At 42.3% G+C, this 19,933-nt stretch overlaps 2 protein-coding genes across 5 annotated transcripts in view; one reads left to right on the top strand and one right to left on the bottom strand.

The window, feature by feature from the left end:
* The first annotated feature begins 575 nt into the window (after positions 1 to 575).
* On the top strand, positions 576 to 18,265 carry LOC134811168 (GREB1-like protein). Of its 2 annotated transcripts, none has more exons than XM_063817922.1 (35): positions 576 to 682; positions 1,515 to 1,604; positions 2,036 to 2,119; positions 2,693 to 2,751; positions 3,216 to 3,335; positions 4,163 to 4,337; positions 4,496 to 4,617; positions 4,877 to 4,961; positions 5,122 to 5,286; positions 5,419 to 5,783; positions 5,916 to 6,027; positions 6,163 to 6,304; positions 6,477 to 6,599; positions 6,819 to 6,921; positions 7,587 to 7,728; positions 7,931 to 8,038; positions 8,191 to 8,372; positions 8,624 to 8,715; positions 8,878 to 9,001; positions 9,212 to 9,318; positions 9,498 to 9,605; positions 9,768 to 9,884; positions 10,813 to 10,957; positions 11,821 to 11,960; positions 12,154 to 12,325; positions 12,485 to 12,902; positions 13,211 to 13,359; positions 14,532 to 14,689; positions 14,872 to 15,000; positions 15,199 to 15,352; positions 15,612 to 15,704; positions 16,217 to 16,290; positions 16,733 to 16,859; positions 17,122 to 17,254; positions 17,662 to 18,265. In XM_063817922.1, exons 1-35 carry the CDS (start codon positions 583 to 585, stop codon positions 17,790 to 17,792), a joined length of 4,848 nt encoding a protein of 1,615 aa, XP_063673992.1. In that variant the 5' UTR covers positions 576 to 582; the 3' UTR covers positions 17,793 to 18,265. The 2 variants fall into 2 exon arrangements, with proteins under 2 accessions (XP_063673992.1, XP_063673983.1); XM_063817913.1 differs by having other exon boundaries at positions 4,163 to 4,367.
* The window catches only part of LOC134811182 (nephrocystin-4-like), a 41,865-nt gene continuing 39,217 nt past the window's right edge, over positions 17,286 to 19,933 (bottom strand). For 2 of the 3 annotated variants that reach the window (XM_063817939.1, XM_063817948.1), the window contains one exon: positions 17,286 to 18,919. In XM_063817939.1, the coding sequence (XP_063674009.1) occupies positions 18,464 to 18,919 (456 nt within the window). In that variant the 3' untranslated portion in view covers positions 17,286 to 18,463. The remainder of the gene's footprint in view (positions 18,920 to 19,933) is intronic. The other variant, XM_063817932.1, reaches the window with a different exon arrangement.

Here is a 19,933-nt window from a genome sequence, read left to right as displayed (position 1 = left end):
CCGGCTAAACTTTGTTAAAACCAAATCTAATTAACAGGGTTGGTGGCAGTGCCTATTTACTGTGGATAACAATTATGATTTTGATATATCGAATAAGCCTCTCAATAAAGTAATAATGATTTTAGCGATAGCGGCCTATCCTGTTAATGACATTGTTATCCAATTATTACAGATTTGAATTGTCTTCTTCCTCACCCTCTCACGCTGCCTGCAAGTCATGTCCAGGTCATTAATTTCCCGGCAGTTCTTCAGTAACGTTCAGTGGAAACCTGGTCATGTTCTAACTTGAAACATTGGTCTACAAGTGCCGCGTTATAATAGACCATTGATAGGGTGGTCCAATGTGTCCTAAGTGTTAAAACAGGTCTGCAATTATCCGATCTGTATCCCCACTACTCGAATTAGGGCTGACCACCGTTTTAAGGCTGACATGTCCACAACTTCTGCACTGTCGTTCACGTGTTTGACACTCAATTTTAAACCTCTCTCTCCCCATTATTTTTTAAACCTCCCCCATTTATTTTAACTTGTGTTTGATAGTACTATTGGTTGTAACGTTTGCTCTGTCTAGGAGTGTTCTGCATGTTAAGTGTATCTGGATTTATGGAGCCGCTGCCCAGGCTGTATCTGCCCACCACTATTGATAACATTCGACACTTCTCTACCCCTGTATCAATGGCAAGTGAGTACCAAAACCCAATTACTATTTGCTGTTTTGTGCCATTATCAATTACTGTTCTTTTAATTAGTACTGTTTACTGTTTACTGTTTAGTGATCGCCATCTTTAAAGTGAGTAGCAATTACTTTTGTATGTTTGTCTACGTTTAAAGACAGTAGAAATGACTGTCTTTTACCTTTAAAATGAGTATCATTTATCGTTTGTGAATGCTTGAAGTGAGTACGGCACTTGAGTATCGGTAACTGATTGTTTTCGTTAAAAGTGACTACCTGCATTTACTGAGTGTTTACGCTGGAGTCAGGTGTAATTACTGCTTGTTTACGTTAAAACCCCATCACATAATGTTAGTTTAACTGAAAGTGTGTGTTGTTAAGCCTGTTTGCCGCATGGCTGCCTCGCTGCAAGTGTCCTAACAGTGCCAGTAGTAGTGATGATGATGAAAGTAAGGTGGATGTGCGCTAATTGTACCGTGTGTGCTGTCAAACCAACTACGGATCCTGTCACTATGTCTGGTGAACTGTGGCCCGGAGTGTCGTGGAAAGTATGTGCTGATATGAAACAATTATCGGAGGTCTCCGAGAGCTTGCACTGTTTTAACAATAAGACACGATAGTAACGATATGATGTGTTGAGTCCTGCCCAGTATGACTTCCCCAGAATTACAAAAGAAAGCAGCGGGCTTTGTATGTCAAGTACGTCCTTGGTTGGTTTCAGCTTCTTTAAACAGTTGAGTTGAGCGTACTGGTGAGTTGGTGCTGGTTCCGTCTGTCATGTTGCTACAGTCGGCCCTGCTCGGTGGAATAACGTCCGGATCACGAGAACTCACCATTTCAGACACAGGAACCCCCGAGAAGAGGCTACAGTCAAAAAGAGGAGGAGATTCCTCGCCTTCTTCACCCGCTTCACATGCTTCTAGAATGTCAGGTAATGGTTTACGTATTTTTAAAAGAACTGCACTCGTCTGTTTTTATCAGGTTCGGGCCAATGAATATAACCTGATCAAGTCGCCAAAGTATCAATTTTCGATTAACTTGACGCAACAATAAGCTGTTTTAACACTGTACTGGGAGAAGATAAGGTTAAACACGGCAATTGTTTCCAGTTTACTGGCTACCAATCCAGCCGGTTGCACAGAACAGTCGAGTACTAGTTGCTAGGTGTACAGAGCGATTGCACTTGACAGTTCTCTCCTTATCTGTTAAACTGTACGTCGGTTCTAGTTCGCTGCTCATGGTATGCAGCATCTCCAGCTTGTAAAATCACATTCCCAGCTTCTAAAATCACCTCCCCAGTTTCCAAAATCACCTCCCCAGTTTCTAACATCACCTCCACAGCTTCTAACATCACATTCTCAGGTTCTAGTCCCGTGAGCTTGACGATGGTGACACCACCCTCCTTCAGTAGCAGTTCCTTCAGCGAGATGGGATGCTCTGATATTGGTAAGGGTTCCTTTAGATCTTTTTAATAGACTGTCATTTCTTTTTGCTGTAATGGAATCTTTTTTAAACAATCCCATAAATTAGAGTCTGGCTGATTCTAGGGTTGTTATTTTTGCGATTATAATTACTTCACGGTACATGAGTTTCGAGGCGTAAGGCTTCGTTAATCAAGTTGGGTCGGTGTAGGGGACAATATAAGTGTTAAAAGTACCTTGCTGCGTCACCAGTGCCATGGCTATAAAAACAGACCAGTGTCATTAGGATAGCTCCTGGTACGGCTGTCCACTCTGGGATACCCGGTAAATGTTACCAGTATCTCACGGGGGTCCCTGCTCGAGCAGCTGGGTGTTTATCATCTCTGTAGCATCCCGGAACTTTAAACCTTACAACTGGTGAAGTAGCGCGCGGTAGGGAGATAAGGGACGGGGAGTTGAGTGTGCTGTCTGCCCGCTAGAACGCAGTTAGACGTAACCACCAGCTAACGACCTGTGGTATACAAGTAGCGACTCTCTTAGCTGTGTCTTAATCAGTGAGTGTCTTAATCCCAACTCTAACTTTAACCTTACTCTGCAGGTCGGTGTCAGGATGGCAGAGAGATTAGATTCAACTTTCTGTCCAACAAAGGATTTCAGGTAATTATCAATTTCAATCTTAATGTAAGATTTTGCAAGAAATCATGATTTCTGCTGCATGGTGTCTGTTTTAACTGCCCTAAAGATCGGACTTAATTTTATCAGACATTGCATTATTGAACCATTCTTAATGATTATAGGACTGAAAAACATATCTTTGCTGCAATTTGTCATTGGGGATATTGTCGATCAATATCTTCGTAATTTCTCAAAAGACTAATGTATAGATGTGGATTCTGGTAGAGAGGCATATTTGTTTACCTTGAAGAGCAAGGAAATGTATGGTGTGAAATGTGCATCACCTCCCAATTATTCTATGGTATAATTGCATAGATTGATAACGTGTTTGATCACCTGTCAATTTTAAGGTGAACGAATATGCCTCATCTCCCCACCAGAATCCACATCTATTGGTAGTGACGTGAAGATGAAATACCATAAGTTAACCTGCCAATATTTTTCAGATAAACCGCCCGAACGGTTTCGTTTTAGTGGGAGCAAGGTCGCCTCAGTTGGGAGCTACTACGCTCTTAGCAGTGGTGGACAGATCCTATCTTCCAGATGAGGAAGGACGAGCGTCTCAGGTTGGTGATAAACGGGTGATTATTGATGGGTGGGTGATTTAAATCATCAGCATAAGAAATTTGTTAACTGTTGCCTTTTAATTCTGCATGCTTTTAAGTTTGAAATATTTGACAAAAATGTTATCGTTAGATCGTCAAGGTCGTTTGTTCGAACTGTAAGATTCGTCACCATTAAACTATTAACTTCCTGTACCGTACATGCGTGACGGCATAGTGTTCCTAAATTATCGGAGATTCAATCCTGACCATTATTATTCTTAAAAATCCCGACTTATATCAAAAATCACTATACTAATATGTCATGTAAATAAAAACTTTAGATCAGCATATTCCTAGATATCAACTATTTTAAAAGATCGCCAGTACTTTTAGTAAGATGACAGCTATTGACTATTGTTGACCTGTAAGAAGGACGCTGATCAGGGGACTATTAGCATTTAGTCGGGCGACCAGTCACCTAGAACATTACAAGTCCCGTGTCTAGATTTGACAAATGAAATAGTTATTCTTCTGCCTGTGTAGTGCTTCACGGGGTGTTGTAAGGAATCCTAGACGTACCACAGAAGCGAGACTGTACGGGCTCGTTACTACTGATAGTGTCGCGTGTGTGTGTGTGCTGCTTGCCTCATACAAGAATATGCTAGTAACCATCTATGAGCCTCCTACATTGAGCTATCACACAACTCGTGGTAACGACCTTGAGGGTCATTAGCAAACGGGAATGTTTCGTCAAAATAAAACCCATATTTCAGTCTATAATAAACCTATAGCTGGGTGTAATGAGACGGGTAACCAATTATGAGGGACTAAACGCCTGCATGTTTCAGGGATTTGTCGGGGATTGCGTTGGATGTGGAAGAAGATTCCGGTTTTTCACAGAATTCTCACACCACATAAACCTGAAACTAGCGACCCAGCCCAAGAAACAGAAACATTTGAAGTACTACATCGAGACTACGAGTAATGGAGAGCTCATACGCGGAAAACCTTTAGGCTGGAAAGGTAGTTCTTATAGAACTGTGAAACGAGACAGTAAGATCTAGTTTTCTCAGGTTTTGTTGTATATTACACATCTGTTTGCACATAATCCACCCTACAGTAGGTTAAATATGTCGGACTAATCCTACGGTACAGTAAACTAACTGAACTGTCTCGCTCAGTGCTGCCGGAGACTCGGAGACGATCACGAGCAAGCAGTTTCCTGGACATCCTCCCCGGCTCCCCCAGCGTCTTCGGACCACATCTCAGCGTACCTTGTCTTCAGATCTCCCTTCCGACGCAGGTAAACTCATTTACCGTCCTCTAAATAGAATCCCTGACTTGCAAGTGCACCAAAAAATTTCCATAATAAGTTAAGTGAATATGTTATTAATGATAAGGGGCTAATGATGGGACCCCCTTATCGACTAAGGAGGGAATGCCAGGAGCGGACTGGTAATCTAAGAGTAAACAGAAGGGGCCGAGGTGCTCCACTCTAAGTGTACTAACTTACCAGCACGTTTAAAAGTGCCACATTGTACTCACCTCCTCCTTTATTACAGCTCCCTCAAAGCACAGTTTACTCCTCCTTTGGACTTCCACCGCCGTCAAAGAAAATCTGCTGGGAAGGATTGGACCCAGGGGAAAGTTAGTCATCTAATATGAATTATGATATTTTGAGTTCCCTAGAAATTATAGACTTTTCGGCAGGCAGAGCATTACACTTTCAAACACATGCCAACCCTGTCACCACCTGCTCCCAACAGGTCAATGATCGATCAGGAGGCTGATAATGAATTTATTTCAGTATCTACACCGTCAATCCTACCGGATCCAATCAAACACAACACACCTACTGACATAGCACTCCCTATCATCATGGTCTGTCAGAAGGATATCCCCGTCCTCTCGAACACTAGCAAGATGTTACCCGTCTGCTTGTTGTTGCAAGGCACTTTCGTCTACGATGGAGGTAAGCAAATGCTATGATTAAACAATATTATGATAATTAGAATGAATCTTTTAAGTTTGAAATGATCTTAAAGTTTACTGCAAGTAAGGAGACCACCCCAAAAGGACCATTTTAAAAAGCGCCCCTGCTCAGGTCTAGAACGAACGAGTGTGTACAACATGCAATCCCCCCATCTCCCGACCCTCCTAGCTATCCACTACTTCGCTTCTCTCCTCCCGGACACCCCAATAAGAAGAGAGGATGCTGATGCCTTCATAGACTCCGCCACACGGGAGCTGAACTCTAACGTTACAGCTGATCTGGCGCTGAGAGGTGACACCTACTCTCAGTCTCAAATAGCTAGCTTGGCTAGGCTTGTCAGCTCCTGTTCCAACGGCAAGTTAGATGTTACCTTCTGTAGCAACCTGACTGACGGGATTGACATGGCTTATAACAACATCAAGAGTAAGAAACAGACGGATGAGAGCAGAATACCCGTCTTCACCTTCGTTATTCAGGTAATTGGTCTGTTTAAAAGTGCTTAATAATAATTGATTGATCAGCTTTTATTATTTTCTATCCCAGTAAAACGACAATGAAAGGGATTCATACCGAAATTTACATCTCGAGTCTTAACCACCATTCCTTAGAACGAGAAGTTCTGGCAGCCGGAGTTTGTAGTGATAGTGAGTGGTCCAGGACACCTGTGTTCTCTGGTCTGGTCTGTTGGTGACGAACTGGCCGAGGATGATGACCTATCAGGTATGATATTTCGTCTCAATTTGTTGTTGAAACTCCGAGGATATACCAGTGAAATGCTGACGTCATCACCGTTCAGTGACGTCACCAGTATGACGTCACCATCACTGTTTCGTGACGTCACCAGTCCTGTTCCAGATGAGGAAGAAGAGATAGAGGAGGAGATAGATGTGGTCCAGGAAAGCAGGAAGGACATTAAAGCCACGTGCTCTTCCCCGCTGAGCGTGTCCTTTGGAAACGCTGACGAGCTCCTACTCATGTTAAAACAGTTCCGATCAGGGTGAGTTCTTATCTTTGAGCCGCGGGCCAAGCACATGGAATTTCAAATATTCTAGATATTTCTACCACGTAATTATTATTAATAAAATGTTATGCTGAGGAAACTGTTTTTGTGCTGCTCATTGTGCACGGTATAATTTAAAGTATAACTTAATGAAGTTGTCGTTCATTAGCTTAGGGGGGAAGTTCCAGTCACCGTTCAAGAGCGCCCACCAAGTCATGAAGAAAGAAGCGATCGTAAACCTGAAGCCTGAGCTGTCCGTTATTGTGGACACTATTGTGTTATGTTCCTTGAGGTAATGCATGTAGTCAATAACTGAGTAGTGTTTAGTGCTAAACGCATTTACCATGGTAGACAGTATTTCTATATAACTTTTAAAATGGCTCTCCTCACTTTGTCGGAATAGCCCAGCGTTGATTTTGAAGCAAATATTTACCAGTTTTCTGACTTTTCGTAAAAGAATTTATTGGAATTCCCCGTTGAATACTGACATGATCTGTTATAACACTAACAGGAACGTGACAGCAGAACAAATCCAAGTTGGAGAACAGCTCTTTTCTACTTTCCGAGCGATCGGAAACAAATCATCCAATCTTGACCTCTCTCAATTTACTAAGGTTTGGCAAGTTCTGTAATTCCGGCTAATTAAAGGAAAATAATTCAATTGCTATTTATTGACAAATTCGTGCCCGGTCCGATAAGATAATGGACAGATCAATTCCTTTAATTTGATTTTAATTAAACCGTTCGAAGAAGGAATTAAATAGCCAATAAGATTAGGCCCAGGCCTTGTCTTAATTATTCTCATCAAATCAAAGTGGGTCAAATCTCCTTTCAGTACTGTCGATGACAACACGTCAGAATCAAATTAAAATGTGACAAACGAGACCAGCCTGCTCCTTAGTTGGGATCAATAGATGGGTCGGACCATTAAATACCACCAAATATCACGAAATATGTACCATAAAATACCATAAAATACCTAGTTTAATCCGCTCCGGAAATAACCTCATCACTCGGCCGTGATAATATTAACAGTCCGTTATAATCCTAACAAAGAGTGGTCTAAAAATGACAACATTAGATTAGATTAAGTAATTCCTCAGATTCCGATGACGTCCAGTTTTATTAAAACTTTCGCTCATGACATCCGATTCTTCTAAGATGAATTTTAGAATTATTACAGCTCCCTCCTTCTCAGATAATAATGTAGGGTTTATAACATCTCTCTGCTCAGATAAATGCAGGGTTTATAAGTTTATAACATCTCCCTTATCCTCAGATAAATGTAGGGTTTATAACAGCTCCCTTCTACTCGAGTTACGTTCAGACAGTGGAACGAGTTCTGCATTCGGAACTCCTTCAAGCACTCTCAATAGAGGATGCACCAGACTTCGCCACAGTCGAGCAGTATGTGTTCAAAGGTATGTAACTCCCGCACCACCATCACCCGAGCGTGGCGATATAAATAACTTGCTTTCTTTTCGATAAATATCTTTCAAGAAGCTTCCTAAATGTGACCCTGGAAATCTGTGGCCAGCTCAATACAGGCTGAATATCTGCAAGCCAGATAAGTTCGGAAGAGACGCTCTTAACGATAGGTTCACAGGTTGTAACCAATTGCAGGTGATAGTGACCAGAGTGATAAGTTTGAGAAGTTTCTAGAAAAGGCTGAACAAACCAAGAACACACTTTGTATACTGGTCCACGATGATGCTCACATTCAAACCAACGGTAAGTCCGGGGTCTATAATGAAGGATTGGAATAGTCTGAGAAAACACTTTTATATATTCCAGTAATCTAATGCTATTTTGCTACCACCAGACCAACTTTGTTGGATAAGGAGTCCACAAAATTGCAAACTTCTAATGATCTCTTACTACAGATGGTACAGGACAGGAATGGGTGAATAACAAGAGAGTTTTACTAGCTACTAACATCATAGTGGTCCAAGTAACAGCTACACCCTACTGTCTCCAGTCCATTGCTAGCATGGTCTCCATGGACCTGCCTCTAAAGAACGAGGTCTACTGGTCCAGTATTCCCGAACAGTACTGTGGTCTTGAGGTTGGTTATTTGGAAGACTTTCAGGAATGTAAGGAGGTCACGAAACGAGCAGTTATCCTGCACTTTTGTTGCAAATTTCCCCTACTACTTACAAACTAGACACTTTTTGTCAGGATATTCTTTGATAATTTAGGGGTTACAAAGTCTCATGATATTCAGATTGTTGCATATTTTTGGGCTGGTACTAGAACTTAGGTCAGATTTTAATAATAAACCATAATTTGCTGATAACCGATAACCGATTGTTACAGTTCTATAAGAACGGCCGAGACGATGTCGCACAGTCTCCTTTGATTAGAGCAGACGCTACATTTGATAGGATGGTGGTCAAGAAAATGATCAGGTTTGAAACAAGATTATGATTAAATAGGGGCTATAACTTCTTTAGAAAGATATTTTTAATTATCATCTGCTCGTCCAAGGGCTGACTCGATTCAATATTTGCTTGTTTTAACCAATATAATCCTGGGTGATATTGGTTATTAACTCTAACTCTCCCTACCAGTGATCAGCAGTCAAAACCAGTAAGTTGCCGGGTAAACATCCTGACCCGGCACTATTCAGCAGCCATGGTTTGCGTGTGCAGTGTAAACTTCGCAGAGAGCTTCACAACTACCGAAACCATGCAGGTCCGTGAGCAGTGAGGGTCGTGTTATATTTCATGCCGTATTCTAGTTGTGAGCTGGAAAATTTACATTTCGGAATAACTGCCATTATTACATGTTTTATTACATGTTTTAACTAATAGCCGGGCTAGTTTAACAAGGAATTAACTTTAAAGAATCCCGTGACCGCTAAGTACTGTTCAGTATTGTCCGTAACCCACTACCTCCCCCCAGGTAGTGCACGAGCTGATAGAGACCCCACTCAAGAACCCTTCTGGGCACGGAGTAATGGTGGTTCTCAGAATAGCCAGTGAAAAGCTCGGCCGTCTGGCCCACGAGAGGTAAGTCTCCTGGAAGGGCAGGGAAATTTGCGAAATGAGAGACAGTAGTACTGATAAGGGGGCAACCGGGGTCCCATAAGTAATGGACTCCCAAATACAATAATCTTTTATTTAGACAGTAAGAGTGGGCTAATCTCTAGATAACCAGTCGATTTGTTAAAACTTGCAAATTTTCCCAGGATATCACTGGTGCGAGACAGCCTGGGTCTGACCTACAGGTTTGCAGTTATCCTAGACACTGGCAGGAATTTCTACGACATTGACGACTACTTCCTCTGGAGGCTAAGGTAGACCTGACTAAACAAACCATTCATGTCAAATTATCACACGTACGGTAATTTCTTATTTGTTAACGGTCTGGAGGAATGTGAATCATATTGAATAAACCCGATAACAATATAGAAGTTAAAACAAGCGGCCCCCTCCTATATCCCACGCTCCCCGATCAGGCATTGCCAGGAGGGACGGAGTGATGAGTGGAGGCCTTGCAGACCTGAACACCTTGCCAATCTTCCTTGTCTGGTCATCAGAACTGGGGCTATCAGATCTGGAGATACCTTCCCTTGGTAAGTGGGTTCAAATACTATCATTTACAACGTATCACAATCAGATATTTGCAGCTAACTTACTGTTTTTTTCTGTAGAAAAACAAGGTAGCTGGTGTATTTATCAGTGGGAATTGGTGTAAGACACAGTGTAGAATCTGTAGATTTAGGTAATTGGAGCTCAGAGTTTAGTTGTTTTGATCTTCCCCTAAGAATGTGTTGAATAAGACTCGGTGACGGATTCCCCAAATTTTAAATGGCTTGTGGAAGACCAGATCACCACGTGGTGCAGTCCAGCTTTGCCAAATGATCGGTACCCACGGTAAAGTATGTTTCGTGACAGGTTATGACTAGAATGTGTGGCAGCAACTGTCTTGAAAGTGACAGGTACCGTGTCCCATGTCCTTTGTCTCGCTCGACTGCCAAAGTCCGGAAAAATGCATGTTCACGGTGATGAGTGAAAGAAGCTTGTTGAATGTCGCATTTGAACGGTCATCCTCCCCTGCACCGTCACGCTAAGAGATCGGGATACTAATTCTACTAAATAAAAACGTAGTAGACTTAGTTAGGCGCGATTTCATTAAAAAGTGGAGCCGATGACAAGTCCTTTGAGTTTAGGAGTATTACCAAATTACATATACAGTTAGGGATCGTCAACTATCAAAATTTAGGATTCATTTGAGCTGGCCGGCATCATTAACTCTAGATTTGTGTCTAACAGCCACAGAGCACACTAAAATTCATAACTCTTCAAACATCGAAATTAGCATCGGAAGGTAAGTCTGATCTGAGAACTCGGTCATTTAAGTCAGGACGACCGTCCCTATCTGATGTTGTAAAACTGATTACAGTCCACCTCTACAAGTAACCGCTATCCCGCTAATCCCACAGTAACTACACTCTAACCCCATGTCTTGTGATATGTCACGTGACAGCTTTATTCCTCCAGCTCGATGCGGTACTATGACATGAGGGCCTTCTACACCGTCACTCAGAGCAGAACTATTCTGGAACAGGAGATTGGTAACCTGTACGGCTACAGTGCACCCATGGAGGCCCTTTTCATCAGACCTAGATGTCTTGTTCCGTCCCAGGTGAGGATAAATTTCCATAAATACATTAGATCAAAGCTATTTTTGAAGCCGTTTTACCTTTTAAACTCCCAATATACTAATATATATCGTGTGCATTATTTTGTTTTTACTTTAACGCCTTCTGATAAAGGCTTCCTTGAACTAGGTAAAAATTGTACGGCTCGTGTGTTGTGAATATACGAGCCACTAAAAATTAAGCAGATATTAAAATAAACCTACCTGCCAATTGACACTTGAACAGTTTATAAACGGTATCTTCCGGACCCTGTTAGACGCAGGAGGGAGTGCAGAACCACAAGGCTCGCACCCTAAACTCATATCTTTTTAATTCAACAAAACACAGCCCGTTGAGAAGGGGGCTGTTTGCCCTTTAATTTGAGCAGTGAACCAGCTCCCGACAGCATGAGCTGGCCCAATAAGGGAGGGGGTAGGAAGCAGCTCTATCACTGTGCTAATTAGCTCAAAGAGCAGTTAATACGACCTGCTAATTCCCCGACAAAAGAGTTCGGCAAATAGACTGGGTGGTTGGTTCGAGCAGACTTGATCGGACCACCTGCACGGTTACCTAGTAAAGTGTGTCGCTAGGCGACCAGTGAAGTGTGTCACTAGGCGACCTGACCTACTTCACAGGTTCTTCATAGGTCAATGTTAAATGGCTCATTGGAGAATAATTCGCTCTGATTTCTCGGGCAATAAAAATTCCGCCCAGATGAAATGAAAGTGCTGCTTTTAATTAATCTAGACTTAAGCTATTGAAATTTGTGAAGAAAAAGGCACACGTCTGGAAAATGGGCTCTTAAAACCGCCTATCGTCTAAAAGTAGAATGTCTTTTCAAGTTGACACTAACTGGAATCACCCTCAGGTCTTACCGTTTTTCGAAGACAGCGACTTACCAGGTCGGAGTTTGATAATGATTCCACACCTGAACTGCAAGTGGTTACAAAGACAGAGACCCCTCCTGAAACCATCCTCTTCCTCTCCTGAACAGTCTCGTTACTACAGGTCTGTAGTCCACTCCTTTTCTCCTTTCCCTTCTCCTCCGTGGTCGGCATTGCACCAAAGAACCTTGAATTATGAGTGTGACCGCCTCGGCAAAACCTTAGAGTCGTTCATACAGGCCGGTAGGGCTTCAAATGTTCCACTTTCGCGAAACAACTCCCCGGTACATATGATTGACAGTTACCCTATATTTCAGAGAGTTCCTGGTCTCCCTGTCCGACATGGAGGCACTGGACACAACCGGAGCCACCAGGACTCACCCCCGCCGTATGCTGCTCAGTGGACCCAAGCAGATCGGCAAAACCGGAGCTGTGTTCCAGTTCCTTGGACTAGTCCAGCAGTTTCTCAAGCAGCAACAGGAAGTCCAGGTATTATTACTCAACCTTGAAAAACCACCGAACTGCAGCAAAAATGCTGCTTTTCTAGCGTGAAATGTCCGTTTTTTTGCCACAACGTTCTGAAAACGATGTTAATGTGCGCGAGCTAACTAAATGCTTTTCATCAACTAATCAAACTCTGGCTACCAGGTGTTATCAGTCCGGGACCCACGTGACTCGGAGGAAGAGCCTGCATCAGAGTTCCGAACTTGGCCTACCTACACCACCATCAAGTCTCAGTCCATGACGACGGAGCAGAAGGATTTCAGCGGAGTGACGCGGGGAGACGTGGTTAACGTGCAGTTCACCCAACTAACAGCGCACAGCTCCTACCACTTCTGCGACACCTGCAACACTTATCGCATGGGCTCCGGACAGCGGAACGCTTTTATCTACAAGCTGCACGGGGAAGAGATAATGTTCTTCATCCCTGACGATCACCTGAACAAGTTCTTCATATCAGTGGACTCTCAGGGTTATCTGCAGTCGCTGGTGATATCGGATGTGGCAGACGATGGTACAATCAACTCCCCTATATTTACACCTAGTCGAGGCAGACATGATATAGGTAGGCGCTGGTACTATAGTACTAGGTGGGGGGAGGCTGACGAGGGGGGAGGTCTATAGTCTATACTTACTTTTGGGGCTTTGTTAACTGCGTACACGTCTAGGGGATATTTTTTTTCCTGTCGTGATGATATATTATGCATTAGATAATTATTGAAAATTATATCATGACACGTGGTATAGATAAGTAATATAATAATTTTCATTCTATTTGTGAACTTTATTTTAAGAATCTACGATTGTAAGCACAACAAGAAAGTTTCAAGTAGGTATTTGTAAGTCTTGAGCTCACAGGTAACATTATTGCAGCGCTGTTAAACCTACATCATACGCTGGAAGGAGTATCACATACACACATAGTTGTTGTAACGAAAACAGACATGGACCTTTACATCACCAAGTGGACCAATCATATCATCATGGTTCTCCCAGAGTCTGCAGAGAGCCAAGGATTCGGTGTAAGTTGTTACATTTCATTATTGCTTTTCATGAGCCAGGTTAACTTTCAGTGTGGTTTCGGCATTAGTTTTGTCATATTCTGTAACATTTACTGTAAGAGTAAGATGTTGAGCGGTCAGATCATTGTTCCGCGCTAACAGGCCGATGTGGTCACTCTGTCCTGCTCTAAGAGGGGTTGAGTAAGACAGCTCAGTTATACGGAGTGTTAGTCCTCTATCCCAGCACCCTCGTACTCCCCCACCAGGATTGCATACGAGTGAGCTATTTGCGCTATGTGAAGTTTGTCCGAACCTCTGACCCGGGCCGGACACACGGCGGACATTAGCCGGGGCTCGCTAGTAGAGCGGCTTGCTAGTAGAGCGGTACGTTAGCCAGGCCGCTGGTCACCCGCCCAATCCATTACCTGAGCCTCTCCGCAGATTGTATGGGCGAGCTGGGCAGGTCGTGAGTTAAACCTGTAAATTAGGTGTACCGATTAACGAGGCAGCAGCCTGGCTCCACATCCCCCTGCTCTTTAGTCCCTGTCTTTCAGCCGCCCCGACCTCGCCGCCCCCACACCACTTTAAACTCCCCTCCGCCGACCCCTCATAACCATCAGGTTCAACACATACCAGGTCATAGGAGACCTGACGTAGGACATGCTCCTAGCCTTGCCAATCAGCTATATCACCAACTGTTTCTATAGTAAGAACAGCTCCTGAATTAGGGATCGAACAAGCCATTAACAGATGTGACGGCTCGGGGATTGGAGCACCTTTGAGTCCATCACCCTCTCCCTTTGTGAGACCTCCTGTTATTACAATTTATGTTATTAGCTGCACTGTGAATTTTATTTATCTAAATTGTATGACCACCCGATGATTGGTGGTGGATTAGTCTTGATCTCACATAGTGCCATATGCGAATATTATTCTAATGAATTGGCAATTAGTCCTTCCACACGGCCCCCCTCCCTGCACCAACTAAAGACATCAAACTTTGAAAGCCTAACGGCCTATTACCGTTTATCTTATTATGAATTGGCTATATGTGACAAACCAACTAGTAACCCACGACACCGATGAAGCGGTATCATCGTCAATGATATAATATTTCAAATTTTAATTTCCCCATTTCACACAGCTGTTAAATAAAGAACAACACGTAATAAAAACGTTTTCCACCACCACAGGTATACAGGTACTGGATCAAAAAGTTCGCGGAACAGAATTACCGGTATGAACAGAGCCGAAAGTCTGAGCGACCCATGTGGCCGTTCGTGGCGGTGATGGAGGACAACTGTGCTACGTGGACCATGACCAAATGTGCGACTGATAATCAGAAAATAAGGTAATTGAGCACTCATGTGTGTTTTAGTGTGCCAAAACGTGTGATAAAACGTGTGATCCAGTGTGCCAAAACGTGTGATTTAGTGTGATAACACATCTGTCAGGGGGAATATGCGATGCTTGATAATTTCACACCGGTCACTAACATAAACTCCAGGAATCTTATATTTTCCCTTTTTTCAGATCAGTAAAAGGCGTCTCGTTGTACAAAGTGCTGTGCCACATAGAGAAGACGCCCGAGGTTGCAAAATACGCCGCCCTCTACGCCTCCCACTGGGGCATGAACATGAAACACCCGCACTGCTTCGATAGGTGGGTCTACTAGTCTACTCTAGCGACCTAGCGTACTTCTCCAACATATCTAACGCTATTATTTGTAGAAAATAGACCAAAAATTTAGACAATTTAGACCGAGAAGCTAGAAAAATGTATCTTGCCTGGTAAAAAAGGGACGTGTTGCTGTGGTGGTGATCGCGAGACAACTAGACATGCTAACAGCTCTTACTTCAGGGGGTATACCAACTCGTTACAGCTCATCAACGTTGACCTGACGAAAGGGATGGACTTTAACAGGGACAGATACATGAACGATGGGTTCGAGTTTTACAAGCTCGCCAACTTCAGCGGCCTTACTACCTGCCGATTTAATATCTTTCAAGTTCAGGTGAGGCCGGGAATTGAGATATTGTTAAAACATCAAACAGAAAACCCGATTGAGTCATAACGACTTCAATTTGTAATCCCTAGGGCTTCTACTTTATAAGTTCGAACAGAAAACCGAGGGGGTTTCAAAAGTCGTTCGATAATTTGCCTTAATTTTCCAAGTTAATATCAATCAATAGCCTATTAATGACGTGTTAAGTTTAGTTCGCTATATTAACAAATAGTCTATATCCCCAGCCTCTCAACGCCTTCCATTTCAGTTACGTTACCTAAAATCAGGAGGTGAGAACTTCATCCTCCCTGAAAAGGTGTTACCACTATCAGTATACAACCCGGCAGACGACACAATAGGGGTAGGTCTATCTAGCTGCTTTATACTGTGATATACTTTAACACGAGACTTATTATTGAGTAGCTGATCACGTGGTGTACTTGATGCATACTTTTTGTACTATGCTATAGTTTATGAATTGGTAAAGTCAATTTAAGTCTGAAGAGCCCTGTTTCATTGTGGTTATTGTGGTGCCATGTGTTGAGAAAGATTCGGCCAGATCCCGCATCTAATTCAGGCAGAAAACTCCTTTGAGAAAGTCAAACCTTTGGGCTGAAATCAGCAGTGCTGCTCTGTTCTAGTTTACAGGAGGACATTATCCGCTTAGAATCCCAGTCTAGGCCATTACACTACAGTAGGGAGGCGACGGAACAAATTGGGCCGCACTCCCTGTGGGACTAGGAGTCTAGTCTACTGAGGGGTGGGTGGTCGTGCACCAGATGGTTACAGAGCACCACCACCACCTGGCCGTTACAGGTGCACTCTCACTACCTAACAATCTAACTATCAGTACCCTCACACTTCATCTTACAGGTCACAAAGCTGATAACCATGCCAGATAAAGCGGAGACGTTCGTGCTTCCCGTCCCATCACACTATCTATTAGAGTAAGTAATTAGTTAACGTCTTTTTTCAAGACTTCATAGACTTTCAAGAGACTTTGTGTGTCCTGGTGATTTAGCGGAAGGACAGTGAACTCTCTAGTGTTTATACTGCCAATATGTTATAGATGTGACGCAGTAAATTTGTTGGTGTAATTATAATTATCGTTTGAAGAACTTTAAAATATGTTAACGGGATCTTACACAAATGACGTCACATTTTGAGGGAGTAGTTTAGGGGAAGTCGGAACATGCATGACGTCATGTTAGAATATTGTAAAACAAGGGGATTTAGGGGCAGGAGCCACCAAGCACAGATTGGAACCTTATTTATAAACGCATCCAAACTGATACTGTTTTTTAGTAATCTGTTCTGCGGTGACAGAATTATGACTTAAATCCAATTTTTTTTATTTAAAACTATTACTAACCTGGTTTGCCCGATCAGGTGTTTCCTGTTCCAGGGAGCTGCAGAGATCCTGTTCAAGACGACGGATCCAGGTCTGCCCATTCTACAGATAGATTGTTATTTTAGTCTGGGGAGCAAAGTCTCCACCGTATCAACTCTATCACAGGTAATGTCTTGAAGAGGTCAATTATTAGCATTTGTTGTTCAGGTTAAGGCCAAGGTTAAGGGTAAGATAGTGCTCATAGATGAACTTTGAAATAATTGGTAGTTTGCTGAAATTTTCATTAGCCATGAAATATCACCGACCCAGGAACAAAACATATGTTTGATACTGATAGTCATGGACGAAGTGGTTGTGACTTCTATTAGTTAAAGTCAGTGTATATCCTTCTATCTGTTTCTTACTGAAGCTAATTTCAATTCTTCAGAACATCCCGAAGTTAGAGTCAGAGACTAAGTTTGGCGGATTACTACTATATTTCTCAGCACAGAGGCTAAACCCTCAGCAGCTAAAGGGGCTTAACTTTGTGAAGGGCGCTAAATTATGTGTAATCGCAAGAGGTAAGAGATCAAAGTAAAACACTATATCTTTAATTAAGAAGATAAATAATTTAATAATCATAATTACAGTTGATGTACAAATAGATATTGAACACGTTGTTACATATAATTTAAAATGATATTTCGTTATTTTGTGTACACTGTATACATACTGTCATGTTAATTAATGTAAAATATAAGTCATGAACATAATATAACATAGAAAACATCTAGCTGAACACTGTGCATAAAACTTCAACAGTAAAGCCTTTTCAAAGTCATGATCATTAAAAACCAGAGATAATACGTCAAGTTTCCCGGGAAATTTTAATCAAAATCCGTCAAAAATAGTAGTCAATCTAAAAACAGTTAGCAGCAAACTAAGCACTCAAAAATCTCGCAAATTTTAAAACATTCCACCCTGTCAGATCGAGAAGAATTAAGGGAGGAAATCCTACGGCTCGATCTCGAGGAGAACTGGAGATTCCGGTTCAGAGACGAGTTTAAAACCAGTTCGAAAGACAAACCTATTTACTTTTTAACAGGAACACACGTGTAATAGTTATCATTATAATACCCTAGATTTTATCATATTATTGTGTTTGTAATGTACGAATCCAAGATGACTGAGCTTTGAAACAATCATTTCTAAAAACAGATTTTGTTATTTTCCGATCGAATTCACCCCGTTTCACTTGATCAAACGACACTCTAACTCATAATGTCATTCCATCAAAGCTCAGAAGTCAGGGATCTTTTGCTCCAGATATATTATCTAATAAGTGTTACGTGTTCTAAGCATAAGATATGTATCTAATTTTAAATTTACCCCGGTCTTTACCAAAAGTGCCGAATATTTGTGTGTTACCGTGACGTAATAATGACGTCACCTCTTCAATGTGGTATTATCCCGGCGTATTCCGGGAAATTTAGCCAACTTATTTTTATTTTTGTAATTATTAAATTTATTTCTGTTTTATTTTCAACTTCTAATAGATATTGATTTATAACAGCGTTTAAACCAGTTTCAAATTCCTGTTTTCATGAGTCTCGAGATCTTTTAAAGCAGTCAGCAACAATGCTACACCACAGTATTTCCGGGATCTTTAATCCATTTTCAAAAGTTGGCTGAGTGTTGACGCTACCCAGTACCTCTGTACCCTCAATAATTGATATCAGTTCATCCAGTCTTTCTGAAAGCACTATTTCCCTTCAATCCCGTCCTTAAGATCACCCAATTCTCAAGGCAAAACATTCCTCACATTTTTGTTGAACATCGTTAACGAATACGAGTATGTAATTAGAATGGGAGAGAGCCAGAGGCGAGAGTATCAGACCTATATTAACACTCTCCTTACTAGCCACCACCAGCTCCTCCTCCCTGAACTTTACCAGCTCCGGCTTGTTACACTTCAACCTGAAAGTCTTGCTCGTACTGTACGGGTTGGTGAAGGAAATGTTCTTGTGGGTCGGACTGACTGTGTTTATGGTGGGGATCTCGTAAGTTTTACTGACGACTGGTAAGTTAGCGTTGGTGTGCACCATCCACCGTTCAACTACAACTCTGTTCTTAGTGTCCACTACGTTTACCATGTAATTCTTGGAACCTGTGTCTGTAGGTTCGTAGAGCAGCTTCACTTCTTGTATCGTGCTAGGTAGCAACATGAACTCTCGGTCTGGCTCAACCTGGGGGCGGTGGTGTTTTAGTAGGGTTAACCTTGTGGTTATCTGGGGTATTGTTGTACAGATCATTCTCAAGCATGCATTATATCATAATATCATAATATGTAGTGTTTTAACGTGCAGGGTCAGACCAGGAAATAATACCTTCCGTAAATCATGTAATTCTAGAGAACGTACTTTAATGTCGCTATGAGGTTAAAGTTTGTCGTGACACTCGCGTTGAATGTTAATATATATTTGATTTCGTAACATCTAATAATGCTATGAAATCACTCCCATAATCATTAAATGTGGTCAAAGTTGAACTAAGTGTAAAATTCAGAGATTATTATTATTCATCATCGTTATAAGAATGCACAGTAAATATGCCATGAGTTTGTGAAAGTTTCCAAACAAATAGCTCCCTTTCTCCAGATTACACATACCCAGCTGTGTGGTGAGGTAATGTTATATTCCACAGTGTGTTACATCATAGAATGTAACCTTTGGGAAGCCCATAGACTTGGTAGACTACAATAATTGCCAATTTTACTATAATTAGTAATGCAAATATATACTAAACCTAGCCGAATATATACGAAACCTAGCCAGCTCCAGCCAGTGCCCAAAACCTTACAACCAATTGTTAATAATAAACAAACATATTCTTGCAATTACATGGTCCTTTAATCTTGAGTTTCAGTAACTATAACAACTCCTCTCTCTCTCTCTCTCTCCTCTCTCTCTCTCTCTCTCTCTCTCTCCTCTCTCTCTCTCTCTCTCTCCCTCCCTCCCTCCCTCCCTCCCTCCCTCCCTCCCTCCCTCCCTCCCTCCCTCCCTCCCTCCCTCCCTCCCTCCCTCCCTCCCTCCCTCCCTCCCTCCCTCCCTCCCTCCCTCCCTCCCTCCCTCCCTCCCTCCCTCCCTCCCTCCCTCTCCTCTCTCTCTCTCCCTCCCTCCCTCTCTCTCTCTCTCTCCCTCTCTCTCTCTCTCTCTCTCTCTCTCTCTCTCTCTCTCTCTCTCTCTCTCTCTCTCTCTCTC

The sequence above is a fragment of the Bolinopsis microptera genome, chromosome 1, assembly GCF_026151205.1.
Source record: "Bolinopsis microptera isolate Bmic1 chromosome 1, MBARI_Bmic_1.0, whole genome shotgun sequence".
Classification (NCBI taxonomy): domain Eukaryota; kingdom Metazoa; phylum Ctenophora; class Tentaculata; order Lobata; family Bolinopsidae; genus Bolinopsis; species Bolinopsis microptera.
This window is presented reverse-complemented; position numbering and strand designations above follow the sequence as displayed.

Excerpts from the sequence above, each read along its gene's own strand:
- LOC134811168 (XM_063817913.1), top strand. The coding sequence starts at position 583 with ATGTTAAGTGTATCTGGATTTATGGAGCCGCTGCCCAGGCTGTATCTG. Across the intron at positions 4,618-4,876 it reads AGATCTCCCTTCCGACGCAG|CTCCCTCAAAGCACAGTTTA; the intron begins GTAAACTCATTT and ends CCTTTATTACAG. Across the intron at positions 14,690-14,871 it reads ACTGATAATCAGAAAATAAG|ATCAGTAAAAGGCGTCTCGT; the intron begins GTAATTGAGCAC and ends CCCTTTTTTCAG.